Source organism: Pteropus alecto, unplaced genomic scaffold, assembly GCF_000325575.1.
Source record: "Pteropus alecto unplaced genomic scaffold, ASM32557v1 scaffold50, whole genome shotgun sequence".
In the NCBI taxonomy this organism is placed as follows: Eukaryota; Metazoa; Chordata; class Mammalia; order Chiroptera; family Pteropodidae; genus Pteropus; species Pteropus alecto.
This window is the reverse complement of record NW_006431918.1, coordinates 17,498,789-17,515,421: the sequence shown is the minus strand read 5'-3', so window position 1 is coordinate 17,515,421 and position 16,633 is coordinate 17,498,789. Positions and strand designations below refer to the sequence as shown.

Here is a 16,633-nt window from a genome sequence, read left to right as displayed (position 1 = left end):
AAACAACTTACACATCTAAAGCAGCAGCCAGCCACAACTTCCCCTGCCATGATGTAAGAAAGCATCTCTAATCCCTGGACCCCCACAGATCTACTAAGAACATCAAGTCCATTGATAAATTACAATCTCAGCAAGCCACAGCTAAAGATGTTTCTTAAAAGCTCAGTCTGGGCACTCAGAAAAATATCACTTAACTGAATGGTGCTCAGGGAACAGCCTATAAAGTGATTAAGAAGAAAGATGACTTGGTTCATCTAAAATGATTAAACATATTAAATACAGATTGCTTTAATGACTTCTAGGGGATGTGTTATCATCATCAGCCGCTGCAGACTACCCACGGAGCAGAAGGCAGAGGATTAGTGCTGTCGCAGGGTTGGGGGTAGGGGCTGGGGGTGTTAAACAGAGAAGATGCTGCCCTAATTCCAAAGAGCTATGCTTTTAGTATCATATTCTGATGTTTCCTATGTTAGCAGAATGATGTGCCACTTGAGAGATAATTTTGCAAACTCAGACACTTATCATCTAAGGGCACCTTTGTTTTTTCAAAATCCAGCAGAAATGAAAACTATAGAAAAATTAATAAAGACTACACATCAGCAAAGCAATTTTTTAAATGTAATGTTAGAATGCAGGAAAAGGGACATAACTTTTAACATAAACCTTAATAATTACTCTCCTGTGGGTTTCCCACGGAATTACTCCTAGATGAAATAATATTTTTGTAGTCATAATTTTCTCTTCGGAAGATTTGATGACTTAAAATCGCATTTCAGATTTAAAAAAAAAAAAAAAGAATTATCTGGGTTGGAAAATAATTACCAGATAACCAGAAAGAGAAATTTTTACATATCTCTTACTTACAATTAATCACATTCTACCCATTAAATTTTCCTCTTTATTTGTCTCCTTTCTCTCAGATATACAGAGAAAGTAGCAAAAGATAGTGTTCTCGGCCATTGGCCATCAAAAATCTACACAGTAAGACTCTCAATAATCAGTCGCTGTTCTTAGGTAAGGAATCTCAAAAACTTAATTCATATAATTGTCTAATAATAATCATTCTTCATTTTTTCAATAAATATTTATTCAGTGTTTTATATGAACCACCAACATGCTAGGCTATGAGAATATAACGGTGAGCAAGACAACAAGCAGTTCACATTCTCCAGCAGAGACACCAACGTGGCTGTAAAACAGGTGCTCTGCAGAAAAATAAAGCTCGGGAAGGGGAGAGAAAATGACCAGGGGTTGCTGTCTGCTGGGGAAGGGGACTGGGGAGGCAGGGGGCTCAGGAAAGGCTTTTTTAAGGAAGTGTGTGGAGAGAGGGAAAGGCCATGTGAAATTCTAGAGATGGTTAAACACCACTGGATTCAAGAATCTTATTAAATGCTTTTCTAAGGATTTTCGCACTTATTCTTCACACCCACCTGATGAGATAGGCATCGATATTATTCTCATTGCCTAAACTTCTCTAAACTTGCCTAAAATCACACTGCTAGTAAGGGGCGAAAGTGAGATTTGAACCAAGCCCCTACTCTTCTGTGAGTTCGGCACAGGCATCATCTCTAGAAGCACATCTACGCCATGGAATGCCAAGAGCAGAGACATGTACCTAAAGGCTGGTGATCACGAACGTCACTCTGAGCTGAACTCTGTGCACATCTGCACTGTCCAGACCTGGTCTGGATCCCGGCTGCTGGCAGGGGCAGGAATAGTGACTCCAACCACTTAAAAGGGAGGGTGGGCTTATCCTTAAGAAAAATGAAATGGCAAAGCCCACAGACCATCTTGGTTTCTGACAGCAAAATAAAGGACTGGGACGAAGGAAAATCATGTGAGCAAAGAAAGTGATCACTAGGGACCTCAAGATAAGTGTTCAGAATAGAAGAAAATGGGCATTTAAAAACCAGATGGACTCTGTGCTTAAGAAAACCAAGAATGATAGCAAACGTCCTCCAACATTAGTGGATTGATTGAAGAAAAGCTGTGGCTGGCTCCTTAAAGGAGAGAGTCATTAGGAATTTGAGGTGAGGGTCGAGGCACTGCATGTTGACCACGTGTAGGAATGCTATCTTTCAAGAACATACCCAGCTGACAGCGGAGAGTGGGAAAGCCAACACCTACTCCTGCTGATTTGCAGGAGAATAAATAACAACATCAGGGGACTTAGAAAGCATCTTCAGAGACTAAGAAGGTAGGGTTAGGAAATGGGGTAAAGGGAGATCAGAGGTGGTTTCTCCTCTTTTTCTGATGTGAGGTTTAAAACTGTTAAATTAAATGAGTAGAGGTATAATTAGAGGCCATTAGACTGGAGTGGTTCTAATGCCTTAGCAACCTACATTAGCAAAGGAAAACCTAAACCTATAAATGCCTCAAGGTTAAGGAATCAAAACCTAAGGACAACCAATCACAAACAACTAATGAATCTTTCCCAAATAAGGCAATTACTCAAGCTATAGCCAATCGAATAATTTCCTTGCATTGCTTCCTGTCTTCTCTATAAAAGTTTTGCCTCTAGTTCTTGTGGGTAGAGCACTCCTAACCACTTCCGGATTAGCACTGCCTGATTTGAATAGATACCTGATCAAATAAATTCTTATTTTAACACAACTGAGAGAATATAAGAACAGCCAGCTACATAATTGGTGCTAAAGAAAAGATTTTATTTTGTGAAGAAAGCTTACTACACTAAACTAATATTTATTATGTTTTGGTATATGAAGGAAAAAAAAGCATACATGCACCATAATATTAATGATTTTCTTTGAAATCTTAGATAATACTTAGGGTTTTGTTCAGATGTTTAGATTTTCCCTAACTTCTAAATAAGAATGCATAATTTTTTAAAAATAAGAAACCAAAGAAATACATATGCATATACATGAGTATCTCATAAGGATTGGAAAACATATTTGCCTGGAGACAAGCTGATCAAACAATGAAGACTTTAAATTGAATATGAAGTTAGAAAAATGTCCAGATAAAGCTGTTAAACCGGTAACTATAGAACACATCAGGGATCTTGCAGAAAGAATAGCAATTGCAGAAAGGCCCAAGATTTCAACCAAGAAATAACTGAGATGACATTTGGGAATTATATTACAGAGTTTCAGATGCCTATTTATCAAACCACAGAATGCGGTTACCAGACAAAATTAGCTAGAGATTTTAAATCAGAGACAAAAACAGAGTTCTGAGACTTTGTGAGAGAGGACTTCCAAGTAAAATATTGTTCGAAAGGACTAGCCTAGTCAGGCGAGGGGCTGCAATAGTCCTCTGTGCACACTGAAAAGTTACACATCTCTGTGGTGCATTTTGGTAAAGAGAAAAGAACAATCGACAAGCTATCGTTTGGGGGACACACCCCACACTGCCTCAGGAGTTTAAGTGCATGAATGATGCAGATCACCTAATGACAAAAGAAGACAAAAATAACAAGGGAATGGTCAAATACCTAGATATTTGCTGGAAGTCTCAACTAAAACTAGAATCTCTGATACACTTTTTCCTTGCCTTGCTGATAATTTAATCTTACAGAAACATGAGCAAAATGCAACTCTGGATCTGATTCTGATCAACTGAGGGAAAGGAAGAGACCAGGTGGGGGATGGAGAGGTTCAGCTGGTGAAGCAGAAATATTGAGAACTTGGAAGCAAGCACCTAAAGAGAAGTTGGCTGTAGTTAGATTTGAACTCTAAAGTTTAAAAGAACTGATTTTAAGTTCAAAAAAATATATGCATGACCTGAAACTCAAAAGGGAAGATACTTCAAGAGGATTGGGAGGGCTCTGCAGAATGCAATTCTAACTATAATGTACAATTGCTAATTTGTCCCAGCAGATGAAAATGTAGAGGCATATAAAGGCACTGATGTGATCCTCCAGGGAGCAGCCTAATGGGCTCAAATTTTTAAAAAGATTTCTACAAAAAGATCAAGAGAAGAGCTCATAAGAAAGAACATTATCATGATCCACATGAACTTAAAGTTGCAAAAATTCTAAAGACCAAGAAAAAAAAAGGGTGCGTGTGTACGTGGGCTGCTTTAAAGTTATGTTTGAAGCCACAACAAGAAAGACATAGACCTGCTGTTTGGAAGAGATGATGGTTCTTAGATGGTATGAAGAAAAGGAAGGATGATTTTCAGACTAGAAAGGAAGAATGAACCTTAGTAAGAGAGAAATGGGTGAAGAGATTGGGATTTAGAGATCAAACAACTACTCTTGACAGGCCGAATTCATCTCAGTGTGCAAAGAAAATGAAGAGCTGAAATGCAACCAATAATCTTTGACAGATCCTGGTGAAGCTGGGATCAGGTCAACTTGGTAGGCCAAAGAAGGGCATGTACAGTCATAATTGTCAAAAAAAAAAAAAAAAAAAAAAAGACTGCAATGCATTTTGAAGACTGTCCGGAAAATTCTAGAACAGTGTATTAAATGAAAGGTTTACTCAGAAAAGGAAATGAGACTGCTCTCCCAGGAGACGTTTGCTGACAATAACTAACAGCTGAGATGATGGGGCCACTGGGGAATTGTTTGGTTGGAGAATGTAAAAGACATTTATATCTCAATGGGCATTTACTAAGTTCTGCCATGATACCCTGGTGGACAGGATGGAGGAATGTGGGCTAAACAACATGTTAATCATGGAATTATTAAATTTATATCAACCAGGAAAAGTCTCTTTAGTGGACTTGGAACATTAAATGGGGTAATAAATTTAGGTAGAGAAAATCTGCAACCTGTGACATGAGGAACAATGAAAAAAACTTTAAGAGTATAACCCTAAAAAAAGAAGATAAACCTGAAATACCTCAAGAGATCATACAGAAAGGAGATCAACACTTTCTACCCAGCAAATCAAAATAAAGAAAATGGCAGGGGACACTCTGAAGCGAAGGCCCTCACAGTCAACATGGCTTCCAAACAAAGGCCAGTGTCTGTCAAGGATGGGTACTCAACAGGATAATCCCCAAGGTTCTGTATTAGTTGCTGCCATAACAAATTACCATAAACTTCATGGTGAAAGTCAGGTCCTAAAATCAAGGTGTTGGCAGGGCTGCATTCCTTCTGGAGGCCCTAGGGAAGACTCCGCTTCCTTGTCTTTTCCAGATTCTAGAAGCTGCTTCATTTCTCAGCTTATGGCTCCTTCCTCACATCACACCGATCTCCTCTTCTGAGGTCACATCTTCTCAGGCCCTGATCCTCCCGTCTCCCTTTCACGAAGATCCTTGTGATTATACTCATCCCACCCTGATAATCCAGGATAACCCCCTCACCGCAAAATCTTTAATTTAATAACACCTATAAAATTCCTTTTGCTATGTAAGGAGACGTATTCTCAAATTTCAGGGATTAGGACGTGAACAACTTTGGGGAGCCATTATTCTGTCTAGCACAGGTCCCTTTCAAGCCTCAGAGATTCAATGAATTCTTTCCTGGGGGTGGAGGGGCAGGGGCTGAAGAGTCTCTGTTTTCCTCAGTGACAAGGGCCCTGAGACACATTGTTCCAAACATTAAAATCAAAACCATAGTTCTTTTAAAGATATTGACAAAGTTGAACATGTCAGCTTGAGTGTAAGTTTAATGTAGTTAATTATAAACGCTGAAGAGATACCAATCTTTTTGAAAAACACTCATGCTAACCCAACAATTAAATATTAACTTTTTAGTAGGCTATAAAGTTTATTTCCTTATAAACCCCCATTTACAGGCTTACCTAACCATTTAAATAGAGCGACATCCATTACGACTACACCAGGTGGCTAACAGTTTATGACTACCCTAGAGCTTCTTGGAACTGAGCTTTTAAAAAGAAATGCATGAAATGCTGAGGAAAAAGTCATGAATACAATACAATATCCAGACTTTGTTCTTACTCTTCTCTTTCTGTTCACATTTAATCATCATCTATTTTCCTTGCCTCCAACCACCTGTGTCCAAACTCAACCAAAGGTCGGTCTTTCAAACAAAGCTTTCCGTTTATATTTTCTTTGAAATTCAGCCCAACAGAGAGAGTTTTAAAAGATCGATGGATTTAGAAAATAATTTCCCCCTACATTTCAAGTCAAGAGAAAAACTATCCATGCCGATTATAACCAAATATGCCACAGAAGAAATAAATCCAAAAATAACACTTCTGATCAACAGTTTCAACTCCTTTGTATGTTAAATTTTTTTTCTTTTTCTTTTTCTTTTTTTTTTTTTTGGCAGACTGTTAACAAGAAACAAAACTGACTGAAGAGGAAGAATTAAGGACAGCGAAATGATGAAAGAATGAGTAACTACGGGGAAAAGAAACCCCTCCATGAGATGTTAAGCTGCAGGAGAAGTGACTATGTCTTATCTGCTGCAGCTTCCCAAAGTCTAACACAAGGCCTAGCAACGAGCGGGCCTTTAAACGCAGAGAAACATGAGTCCAGCCCCTGACACAGTGACTGGCATCTGCTGTATGAGCCGTTTCACTAGTAGAAAAGATGGGACACCACATAAGCAGAGACATGGGATGTTGGTCTTACTTTACTATCCTTGTCTGGCTTAGCTTCCGAACTGTTCCCACAAGCGGAGGAAGCGCTCTCAGGAGAGGTGGAAAGTCCAGAGAGAATGGTCATTGCCTGGCCACTGGGCTCGGTCTCCAGAGCAGTGTGGGGGATGCTTGGGGATGCCAGTGAAGCAGCTGCAGCGCAGGCCAGGGGTGCACTGGCCCGACCCATACTGACGGCAGTGACATGGGTAGCAGGGCCTGCCATTGGAGGTGGGGGCTGTGGGGAGGCCAGGGGATGATGCGGCAGGCCCACGGCTGCCGGACCTGGGCCAGCGGCGCTCTGCACCTGGATGGGCGTCACTGCTGCTGTAGGCCGTTCTTGGTTGTGTGCTGCAACTAGCAGACGACAAGAGAGAACAGAGTGAAATCCAACTTTCCAATAAATGCTATTCACCAAAACATGAGTCATTTCACTGTATCAGACAATAATGATAGGTTGCTATTGCATTTATTACAATAAATAATGGATGTACGGAGGTTTAAAAGCACTTAATCTTAGTGGGGTCCCTAGACACTGTTCTCCTTCTAGATCAGTCCTTAAATCTATCGAGTGTCTAGAAGCTCAGCTATGACTCTGAGGCCCTTCGGTTAGAGAGAAGGCTTTTCCATGGAATTAGAGACACGGAGCCAGTTTCTGATGGTCCTCCACAGCAGGGGTCCCCAACATTTTTGGCACCAGAGATCAGTGCTCCTATGAGAATCTAACACCTAACAATCTGAGGTGGAGCTGAGGCGGTGATGCTAGCATTGGGGAGCAGCTGCAAACACAGATGAAGCTTCTCTTGCTTGTCACTCACCTGCCACTTACCTCCTGCTGTGCTGCCCAGTTCCTAACAGGTCATAGACCAGTACCTGTCCATGGCCTGGGGGTTGGGGGCCCCTGCTCTACAGTGTCAACCTATCCTGGCCTCCATCCAGTCCTTTTCAAACATAATTCTCCCTTTTCTTATTAATTTCTTTCTTTCTTTTGTTTTTTTTTTTTCTGTTAGAAGTCACAGGTTTACTCCCACCATTATCCAAGACTCTTGGTAGGTTTTCAATGCTATAGAAAGGAGAAAGCTATTTAAGATCCCATTGGGTCTAAAACAGACTTATGACTAAATTCATAAAAAATCGTCTGCATATCAGTTACCAGACAATCATGCAGCGGACACACAGCTGACAGCAGTGAGATCTGAGATCATACAATCTTGTCTACAGAAGTCATAGTTTCAAGTACTATTGGCATTCTTAGGATCAGCCTAATTTCTTTCAGGCTTTCGATCTGTAGATCAGAATTGAATTAACATGCAGGGCCGTTTTAGCCAAAATAAGCAGATGTAAGGTGCCATTGACTAGACTGTGCCTACTTCCATTTCTTGTTATTCATTATTTTAATATTACAATTGCTTTTATCAATAATTGTCATTAAAGATCTGATATTAGGCAGACAAGCCCTTTTTCTGATACTTCCCAGTCTGGTTTCCTCCTTACCTGTCCTTGCGGCATTTCGGGCCTGGCTGACTGTCATCTGCAACAAGACTTTAGCCTGAGGACTTGTTTGGATGTGAGCTGCTGACACCACGGCTGTGGGTACAACACTGGGACTCTCGGCCATACCATTTCCTTGGAACTTCTGGGCAGATCCTCCCGCAGTGGAAGGACTGACTATGGTCACCCCCCGACTTGTCTGACCGGCTGTAGACACAGGGACTTTAGCTTGGGAAGCACCTGTCACCGCTCTGCCATGACAGAAAAACAGACAGAAAGCTCAGTCCTTCAGTAAAGTGGAAGACAGAACAATTAAATGCAAGAAAAATGACTCAGAGCTTTAAGACAGAACATTTAAAAAAAATGAATGAAATTATTTTTATAAATGTAAGAATAGAAAATTCAAAGTAACAATGGTCCTGAGGCAGAGAAAGGTCTTGAAATGTATTCTAAGTCACAGAAAATCATACATCATACTGCTCAAGAATGTACAGTTATTGCAGTCAGCTCTCCATACCAAGGCCAAACCTCTCCACTGATTTAATGCCCTGGATTTTCCTCCTTCATCTACCAAGAAGCCGAGTTTCTTACCTTACAATCACATTTCCATAGCCTTGCTCATGTTTTCTGCCCTTCTCCCTGCTTGTCCCTAGCTCCGTATCACACAAGTGCTTGTGTAATGCACACGTGCGCACATACACATATGTAAGCACTCTCGGAATGTCCTCTCTGGCTTCTCTTGACCTACCTTAATCTCATTTATGTGTCAAGACCCAGAGGAAATCCCATCATTTCAAGAAGCCTTGCCTAAGGTTCAAGTTTAAGGCTTTGACTACTCTATTTCATGTGGATTTCTTCCTTCTATGTCCCTTGATTATAAAATGTGGTGTGTTATTTTTTAGTAAATTTATTATTAAGTACTCCTGACTCAGTAAAAAAGTTCCTGGAAGACAGAGCTAGTGTGAAATGTTTCTTTTCCATTTCTCCAGGATTTGCAGGTATAGTGGTACAGTAAGCTCTAAACAAATACTTACTGGTTGAATTTAATTAAATTAGGTTTGGTATATTTCTGTGCAATATATTTTCTTATATTCTAAATTCATTTAAACAATTATATACATAGTAACTTTCTACTAAGTAAAATACTTCATTTACTCAAATGTCCTTATTATTTTCCATGATGCATAACAAAAAATTTACTGTAAGTAAGCTTCTCTTCAGAGACTTTTGACAATTTGTTTTTGAATCTTATGAAAATGTTTTCCTTTATTAACTTAATATTTTGTTGTTGTTTGGTTTATCTTACTCCCCTTGTTTTTGCAGTTTGTTTTTTTGTTTTTCCCCACCAGGTAGTGTCTATCTACTATCTTCTGGATTCTGAATGTAGATTTTAACATATACAGAAAATAAAGTTTATACTGATTGAAAATCTGCAAGTCAAATTAAAGCCAGCATCCTGTCACCATCTGCAACAATAGTGATTTTTATTTGATCAGGCTGCTGGCCAAACATAAATCAAGGCCAACAGCTGACAAATATGTCAGTTCATTAAGCCATTTATTTAAAATCAGGGTGGTTTAAAGAATGATTTAACACAGTTAAACCTGGACCATTTAAGAGCCCAGTGGACAAAACTGAGGCTCCCTCAATGCTGATGCCATTATAGGTCATTTCATTCAGTTTCCAAGACTACTTTCCTCAGTAACCAGAAGGTGATTGATCTATCTCTAAATAAAATAAAGAAAATTTCGTATATTTAAAAGCTCTTACTTGCCATTTCCGTATAACGGGGTTTCTCAGCCTCAGTGACCTTTTTGGGCCAGATAATTCCTTTCTGTGGGAGGCTGTCCTATGAACTGTACGATGTTTAGTAACATCCTTGACTTCTATGCACTAGATGCCAATAGCAACCTACTCCACCCCGCCACCCTCCTGTAATGACAATAAAAAATGTGTCCAGACATTGGCAAATTCCCTTAGGGAGCAAAATCACCTTCAGTTGAGAAAGATAAAAGATCTAAGTCATATTTAAGGAACTTTACTTCTGACTGTATTATAGAAATTAAGTGCCAGCATTCAGAGGTAATCAAGCTATTGGGATACAGAGCCAGACCACATGGTTTTGAGCACTTCTTCACTGCGTCATCTCTGAAAAGTTATTCGATCTCTTTGTGCCCCTATTTCCTCATCTAGTAAGTGGGGATAATGACAACTACAACGTGCTGTTTAATGGCTTAAAGTTAATATGTGCAACACATTTAGAAATCTGCTTGGCTAGCATGTACTAAGCATTATAGAAACATCTAAGTATTAATAATATAGCTTTTATTTATATTAAACATTATGCTTTTTTTCAAGCAGAAAATATTGAAAATGATCTACTTGAGTCTTCCACATATAACTTAAAGCAAGTAACTTAAAACCCAGTAGATTTACTTGTAGAAACTTACAATTTCACATACATCCATGTGGAAGGTAAGCTAAAAATTTTAGAGTTAAAGAGGATTTCAGCAAACATAGATATGGATTTTTTTATTGTTGGCTCTATAACAGGCAATTATAATGTGAGAAGGAATCTGGATAGGCTGAGAGCCATGGAAAGAACAAAGCTTCTCTGTTTAGAAGTTAGTAAACTATTTATTCAAAACCATACCTTGTGACTGGTGCCACATAATTGCCAGGGAAAACCCCTATCTTGCTGGTATGCATCGATGTCCCTTTGAACCAGCCATCCTGGCAACGTTCAAACACTAAAAACATCTCCCCTTTTCTCAGTTCCAGCTCATCCTCTTTCCGAGGAGTATATGGATATATAGCAACATACCTAGAATAGAAAAAAATATTTGAGTTCAGGCTGAGTAACAGGCAAACCCCAAGATGCACGAAACTCTTCCTTGGTATAAAGTCTTAAACATTTTGTACAAATGTAAACAGAAAGTATAATCCTTTAACCTGCAAGTAGCATTCATAATTTTCCACTGAAAGAGGTTCTGCCATCTACATTTAAAAGGCAGAGGCCTTCCTGATTTAGAACTGCCACCTTGGTTCTCTGTGTGAAGGTGACTATCCCACCAAATGGTACTCGCAGGGTGTGAAAGAATTAATGCAGCTTCCCAGAGCGCCTAACTTGTTGTTGGGGATTAGGTACCCACTGGGAAAATTGAGCTCTTCAAACGGCACTTGTTAGACTTGGGAAGGAGCCCCAAATGAGGACATATGGTATGAAATCCCACTGGGAAGCACAGCGTGCTGCCTTCCACACAGAAGCTGAACCGAGAAGCTTGGGCTGCACCTGTTTCTGAATGCTCAGCCAGTAAAAATACCGAGTTTGAAAAAGTCAAAGGGAAAGAAAGTCCAGATCACAGAGACTGCAAAATAACCCCACGATGCAAGGTGACCGTACCACCGACATATGGAAACCAGGCAGGCAATACTTATCAGTTTGTACCAGGGCTCTAAGCTGTTCCGTGTATAAACTCATACAATACAGGATCCAGAAAACTCTAGCTGTTTCTGCCATTGGTAAACTCTGAACAAGGTAATTAGACTTTTCTGCATACTTATTGCTGGGGACTTAGAGCTTTTCACGTCCATACCACAACTAGACCTGATTTGTGTGGAATACCTTCGCATTCCTTAGCATCCTAAGGCAAGGAACGAAAATGGAGACAAAAGGCTCAAAAGGCAGTTCCATACACATAAAATATTGTGAAGAAGCAAACAGCTCTGTTTGCCTACACTATGGAAGGCCTTCACTCAGCAGGATGGCTGCCCAGAGAGCTCATGTATTAGAGCTCATTATTTGTTTCAGCAGTTTCCTAATTATATGCATGACTGGGTAGAAGTTTGCAGAACACAAACCACTTCTGTGAGCCATAAGCCTGTCACCACCTCATATCAGAGAGGTGTTTCTTTACCTCTGCTGTTTGGGCTTAGTTTGAAATGAACGTGTAAGCAGTAATAAATGATACCCTCACTTACACACTGGGGCGAGTCTGAGGCCGTAAATGTGCAATCTGGTCAGTGGGTCCCGCTGTGGGCCTGGGTCCCATTCTAGCAGCAGCAGCAGCAGCAGCAGCGCCTGGCAGCGTGGGGGCCAGGAGAGGGGGCGGGGGAAGAGGAGGATTCATAGTCTGGCATAAGAAGAAAAGAGAGGGGGAAAAAATAACATTTATTTACATCTTTTATGTAAGGTGGAAAGGAAAAGGAATCAGAAATCCATGAAAAAAAAGACTTTAATGGAATCCACACAGAGCAGAACCAGCAGGCTACCTAGCAAGAAAACCTCCTTTAAAAAAATCTACCTTGTTCTCCTTTAAGATCTTAAAGCCACAGCAACCTTTTTCAGCAAACAGGTAAGTAATCACACTTGGAAGGAGGAAAAGAAAAAAGAAACAATTGCATGTAATTTTAAGTATAGAATTGGACAAGAATCCAAACGCTTTTCAAGGTGGCAGCTATAATGCCACATTGCTTGCAAGGAATTAATTTGTTATTGTTTCTGTAACTTGAAACTTAAAAACAACACAAAACAAAACAATTGAGCTGCACTATATCTCAAATCATGCCTTCAGAAGAAAATTTCCTTTGATGCCTAGTCTCCAAAAAGCTCAAACAACAGCAAGCCACAATCACTGGGCTATTGTTATTTTTGCTTATTCTTTTCTTAACTATGCCGGCTTTTGAAATTTAGTACTATCAAGGCTGGTAATCTTTAACAAGTACACCAGTGAAAAGCTGCAGTTTCCTTTATGGTCACAGACTAATGTGGTTCTGCCTTCAGGACTCCATGCCTTTTGAAAATCAATGGAGCAATTGTTACCTTCTGGTGTATAAACCCCAGATAATTCCTCAGGGTCTGTATACTAAAACTCCTGGGGAAACAAGCAAACAAAGACCTACCTGAACCCCCACTTCGTCCTCTCCAAATCTTTGAATCGCCATATGTAAAAACTGAATCAAAGGAGCAATGAGACTAAAGAATGCACCTAGGAAAGCATCAATGGTTTCTATGCATCAGCATATTGATAAGACAAATCCAAGGACTTCGAACATAGCTCATAAGTCATTTTCTTTCTATTTTTTAGAAGAGAAATTTGAATCTCATCAATATTGATTTCATCTGCCTGTTAATGTACATAATTCCAGAAACATCATAAACTGAGTAGAAAAACATTGTAAACGTCTAGACATACGTTGCCACTCTTTCACACATTATATTTAATTTTCTGCTAAAGTGACTTCCAAGAAGGATTTCTCCCATACTGTAGCTGAACCTGTTGCTGAAGAGTCAGTGCAGAAATAAATGAGGTGCAGAGCTGCTTACAGAGTGCTAACCTGGACGAGGCAGGGAAGTCAGTTCACAGAGTTAGAGCTTCATGAACGTTACTTTCTCCACACAAAACGCGGCAAAATTAGGATTTGTGACAGCTCTGGAATTTGCATGGACTTGGGCTCAGAGCCTTCAAAACCTTTAACCAGGAGAAAGTCAAACACTCATTCCATTCCGTCTCTACCCAGTGACAAAGTGAAGAGAAGTGAAGCTAATCCTTGGTAAAACAGTCAGCACATGTGACCTGGGCAGTTCATGGGTAATAACACACCAGCGGCTTGACGGGTGAGATAACAAGTCTAGACTGTATGTAGAATAATATACAGAGACTGTAAAATTACCACTTAACTGATTTCCATTTAAATCTTCCTAAACCCAATCTCAAAACAGCATGGCTGTGGAAAAGGCAGAAGACAAATGGCACATGCTCAACAGGAGCCCAACAATAATCACTCCTAGAAATTACTTAAAATAGTACCTAAGGCACAGAACCGAAAAGCTCCATTTTACACTCAAAGTAGAATTCCATTTTCAAGAGGAAAGGAAATTATCAGTTATAGTTTAACTTATTAAACCAGAGGCTGTACTAAATTAGTCCTAAGAAGAAGGCAAGAACATCTATTGACCTGATAAAACGTGTCATGTCATATTTTGTTAACAAATGTAAAAGAAGGGTCACCTCTCACAGTTAAACAATATAGTAAGCAAATGTTTCATGCACATTACTATTACAAAGAATAACTTAGTAGGCATTTGAAATATAGCATAAAAGAGGATATTATGAAAGATCTCAAAGGTCGTGCTTGAGAGAAAATACAATTATCTCTCTCTTTTTAAAATACAATTATCTCTCTCTTTTTGTGGATGAGACATAGATGGTCTTAATAAAATTGAACAGATTTTTTTCCCCAAAGCTGGGTTACCTATGTCTGGGGAAATGTACATGTATGTGTGCATGTGTATTTGTGGGTATGTAAGCACACAAAGACCAAGAGAGACAGTCTGATTAAAATCAGGTTCCTAGATGTTGCTTGGCCCTGTGGGGTTGGTAAAATGATAGGGCTCTGGTGAGTCCAGAGTGGTGACAGACTAGGAAGTTCTGTGGGTTGCTCTATAAACAACCTAAACTGAAATAATCTGGTGATGTGGAAGTTCAAAAGGTAATCCACTATGTGTTGTGCTTCAGGCAGCTTGCCATCCTGCAAGACCTAAAATTTCTACAGAGCAAACCACAACCTTTCATTCACCCAGAGCTGACCTGGAGACCTGCCTATTACTTCACAGCCGGGGCCAGCCCAGGCACCAGAGGCCAAGAAGCACTCTCCGCCAGCAGCAAGAAAACATCTACGGGCCTCCTACCAGCATAGGTGACATTTTGCTAAACAGTATTTTGTTAACTTAATATTGTTCAGAACCTAATATCATATTTAAATAACATTTTCACTAAATACTACTTGTTAAATCAATAGGAGCTGGAAAAGTGCTCATCACTTGTAGTTTTAGCTTTATGGAAATGCAACTGCTCTATATTATCAAAGTAAAATTGTCTATAGCTATGGCCCAGGCTGCAAAAATATTGACGTAGAAAACTGGATGTGATTCTGATATTCACTAAAAATGAGCTTCCTGCTTGTGCTTCTATAGATTCAGACCTTCTTTGTACCAGCATTTGGTGATGGTCTGAGGCAAGAATTAGTAATTTTGAGTAATACTTGGCTTAAAAATAGGACATACTGATCTACTACTGTGAAATGGTCATATTTTGCCACATCCAGGTTCTATTCTCCTGATGTACTGATCTTGAAAGAAGAGGCAGCTTTACATTATAGAAGAAGCCTGGGCTTTGGAGTCAGAAAAACGCAGATTCCTCTCCTGGCTTAGCCTTTTAGGTCAGTCCTCGATTTTTCTCCTTTGTCAGAATGAGCACCAGGAAAAAAGTGCCCTCACTCTGAGTGGGTTGGATTCCAGACCACTGACAGGCCACATTTGCTAGCGGACGCTGTGAGTGAAAAGTTCAACTATGTGGATGTGAAACTCCTCCTCTCTGGTGCTCTCTTCTCCTTTTGTCCTTTCATGTAACCAGCCCACATAGTGGCTAGATCTGAATTTGGCTAAGGATAGGGGACTAGGGTCTGTAGGCCAGCTTATCAGATGTAAAGTACTTTGCATTGTAGTTTTAAGTCCAAGTTCAACCGACAATAAAAGGTTCATTTCCTTTCCAATTGTCCCTTCTGTTGCATCTCCCTCACATACTTCCCAAAATAGAAGAGTAACTGGCAGGATAGAGTTTGGGCATTTTTGAGTCCCTTGGGTAAATAACACTTAATATTCCTCAATTCCATCATTGTTTCTTTCTAAACATCTGATTTCTAATCAACTCACTTTCAATATACATCATCATCTCTAAACAGTCTTTTTTTTTTTTTTGGAATGTGTACTGAACTCAGACGCATGTACACTGGCCAGTGAGGGAACAGTTTAAGCTGCTGTATAATCATGTTCCCTCAAGTCCACAGTGTTATCAACTTCAGCAGCATTACCACTGACATACAGCAATGTTTGTGCAGTTATTTGAGTATTTCACCTTATTTTTTATGTAACAAGTAGCAAAATGAAAGTGCTGATACTTAGGTATAACTTAGGTATTAGGTAAATAACTTAGGTATCAGAATTCAATAAAATTAAGATAAATATGGAAATCAGTGAGTCTTTCATCTCAAGTGGATGCTCACTGGAATTAAGCCAGTCAGCAATGGGTATAGCTATGAAGATAAAGAAAAAAAATTAAAGAATATTTAAAAGATGTTAGAAACAGATACTTAGACGATGTCTAAAGGAGAAGAAGTAATTAAGAATGTGGTAATTTGTAAATATCTCTCTGGGAGTGGAATTTCCCTCACAAATTGTAGACTTACTGTTCTATAGTTGATTTGTTAGAAGAGATACCTACACAAGTTAATTGACTTTGTATAAATTATATAAGGTCTCTATGCCTTAATATACCCATCTGTGAGATGGAGTTAAAAACAGATTAGGGAAGCTGCCTGTCTCAGTTCCCTGGAGCACAGGAAGCACAATAAATGGAAGCTACTGTTATGATTCATGAGACCCAGAAGTCAGAGGCTGTCTTACCTACCTTCGTGTTGCTGGCACCTAGCTTTGCAGACAGAAGATAACTGATCCTCAGTGTTTCACAAATGAGAAAACATGCTATGCTTCTACCCCGTTAGAACAACAGGCTGTAGATCAAGAGGCCTCAGTTTCTGAGATGCTAAAGCCCCTTTCTTAT

At 39.6% G+C, this 16,633-nt stretch overlaps 1 protein-coding gene across 1 annotated transcript in view; it reads right to left on the bottom strand.

Annotated features, from left to right (window-relative positions):
- Window positions 1-16,633, bottom strand: part of SH3RF1 (SH3 domain containing ring finger 1) — a 140,060-nt gene that overhangs the window by 12,767 nt on the left and 110,660 nt on the right. The window contains 4 exon segments of the mRNA XM_025042977.1: window positions 6,517-6,878; window positions 8,016-8,263; window positions 10,666-10,836; window positions 11,994-12,145. Of these exon segments, the coding sequence (XP_024898745.1) occupies window positions 6,517-6,878; window positions 8,016-8,263; window positions 10,666-10,836; window positions 11,994-12,145 (933 nt within the window).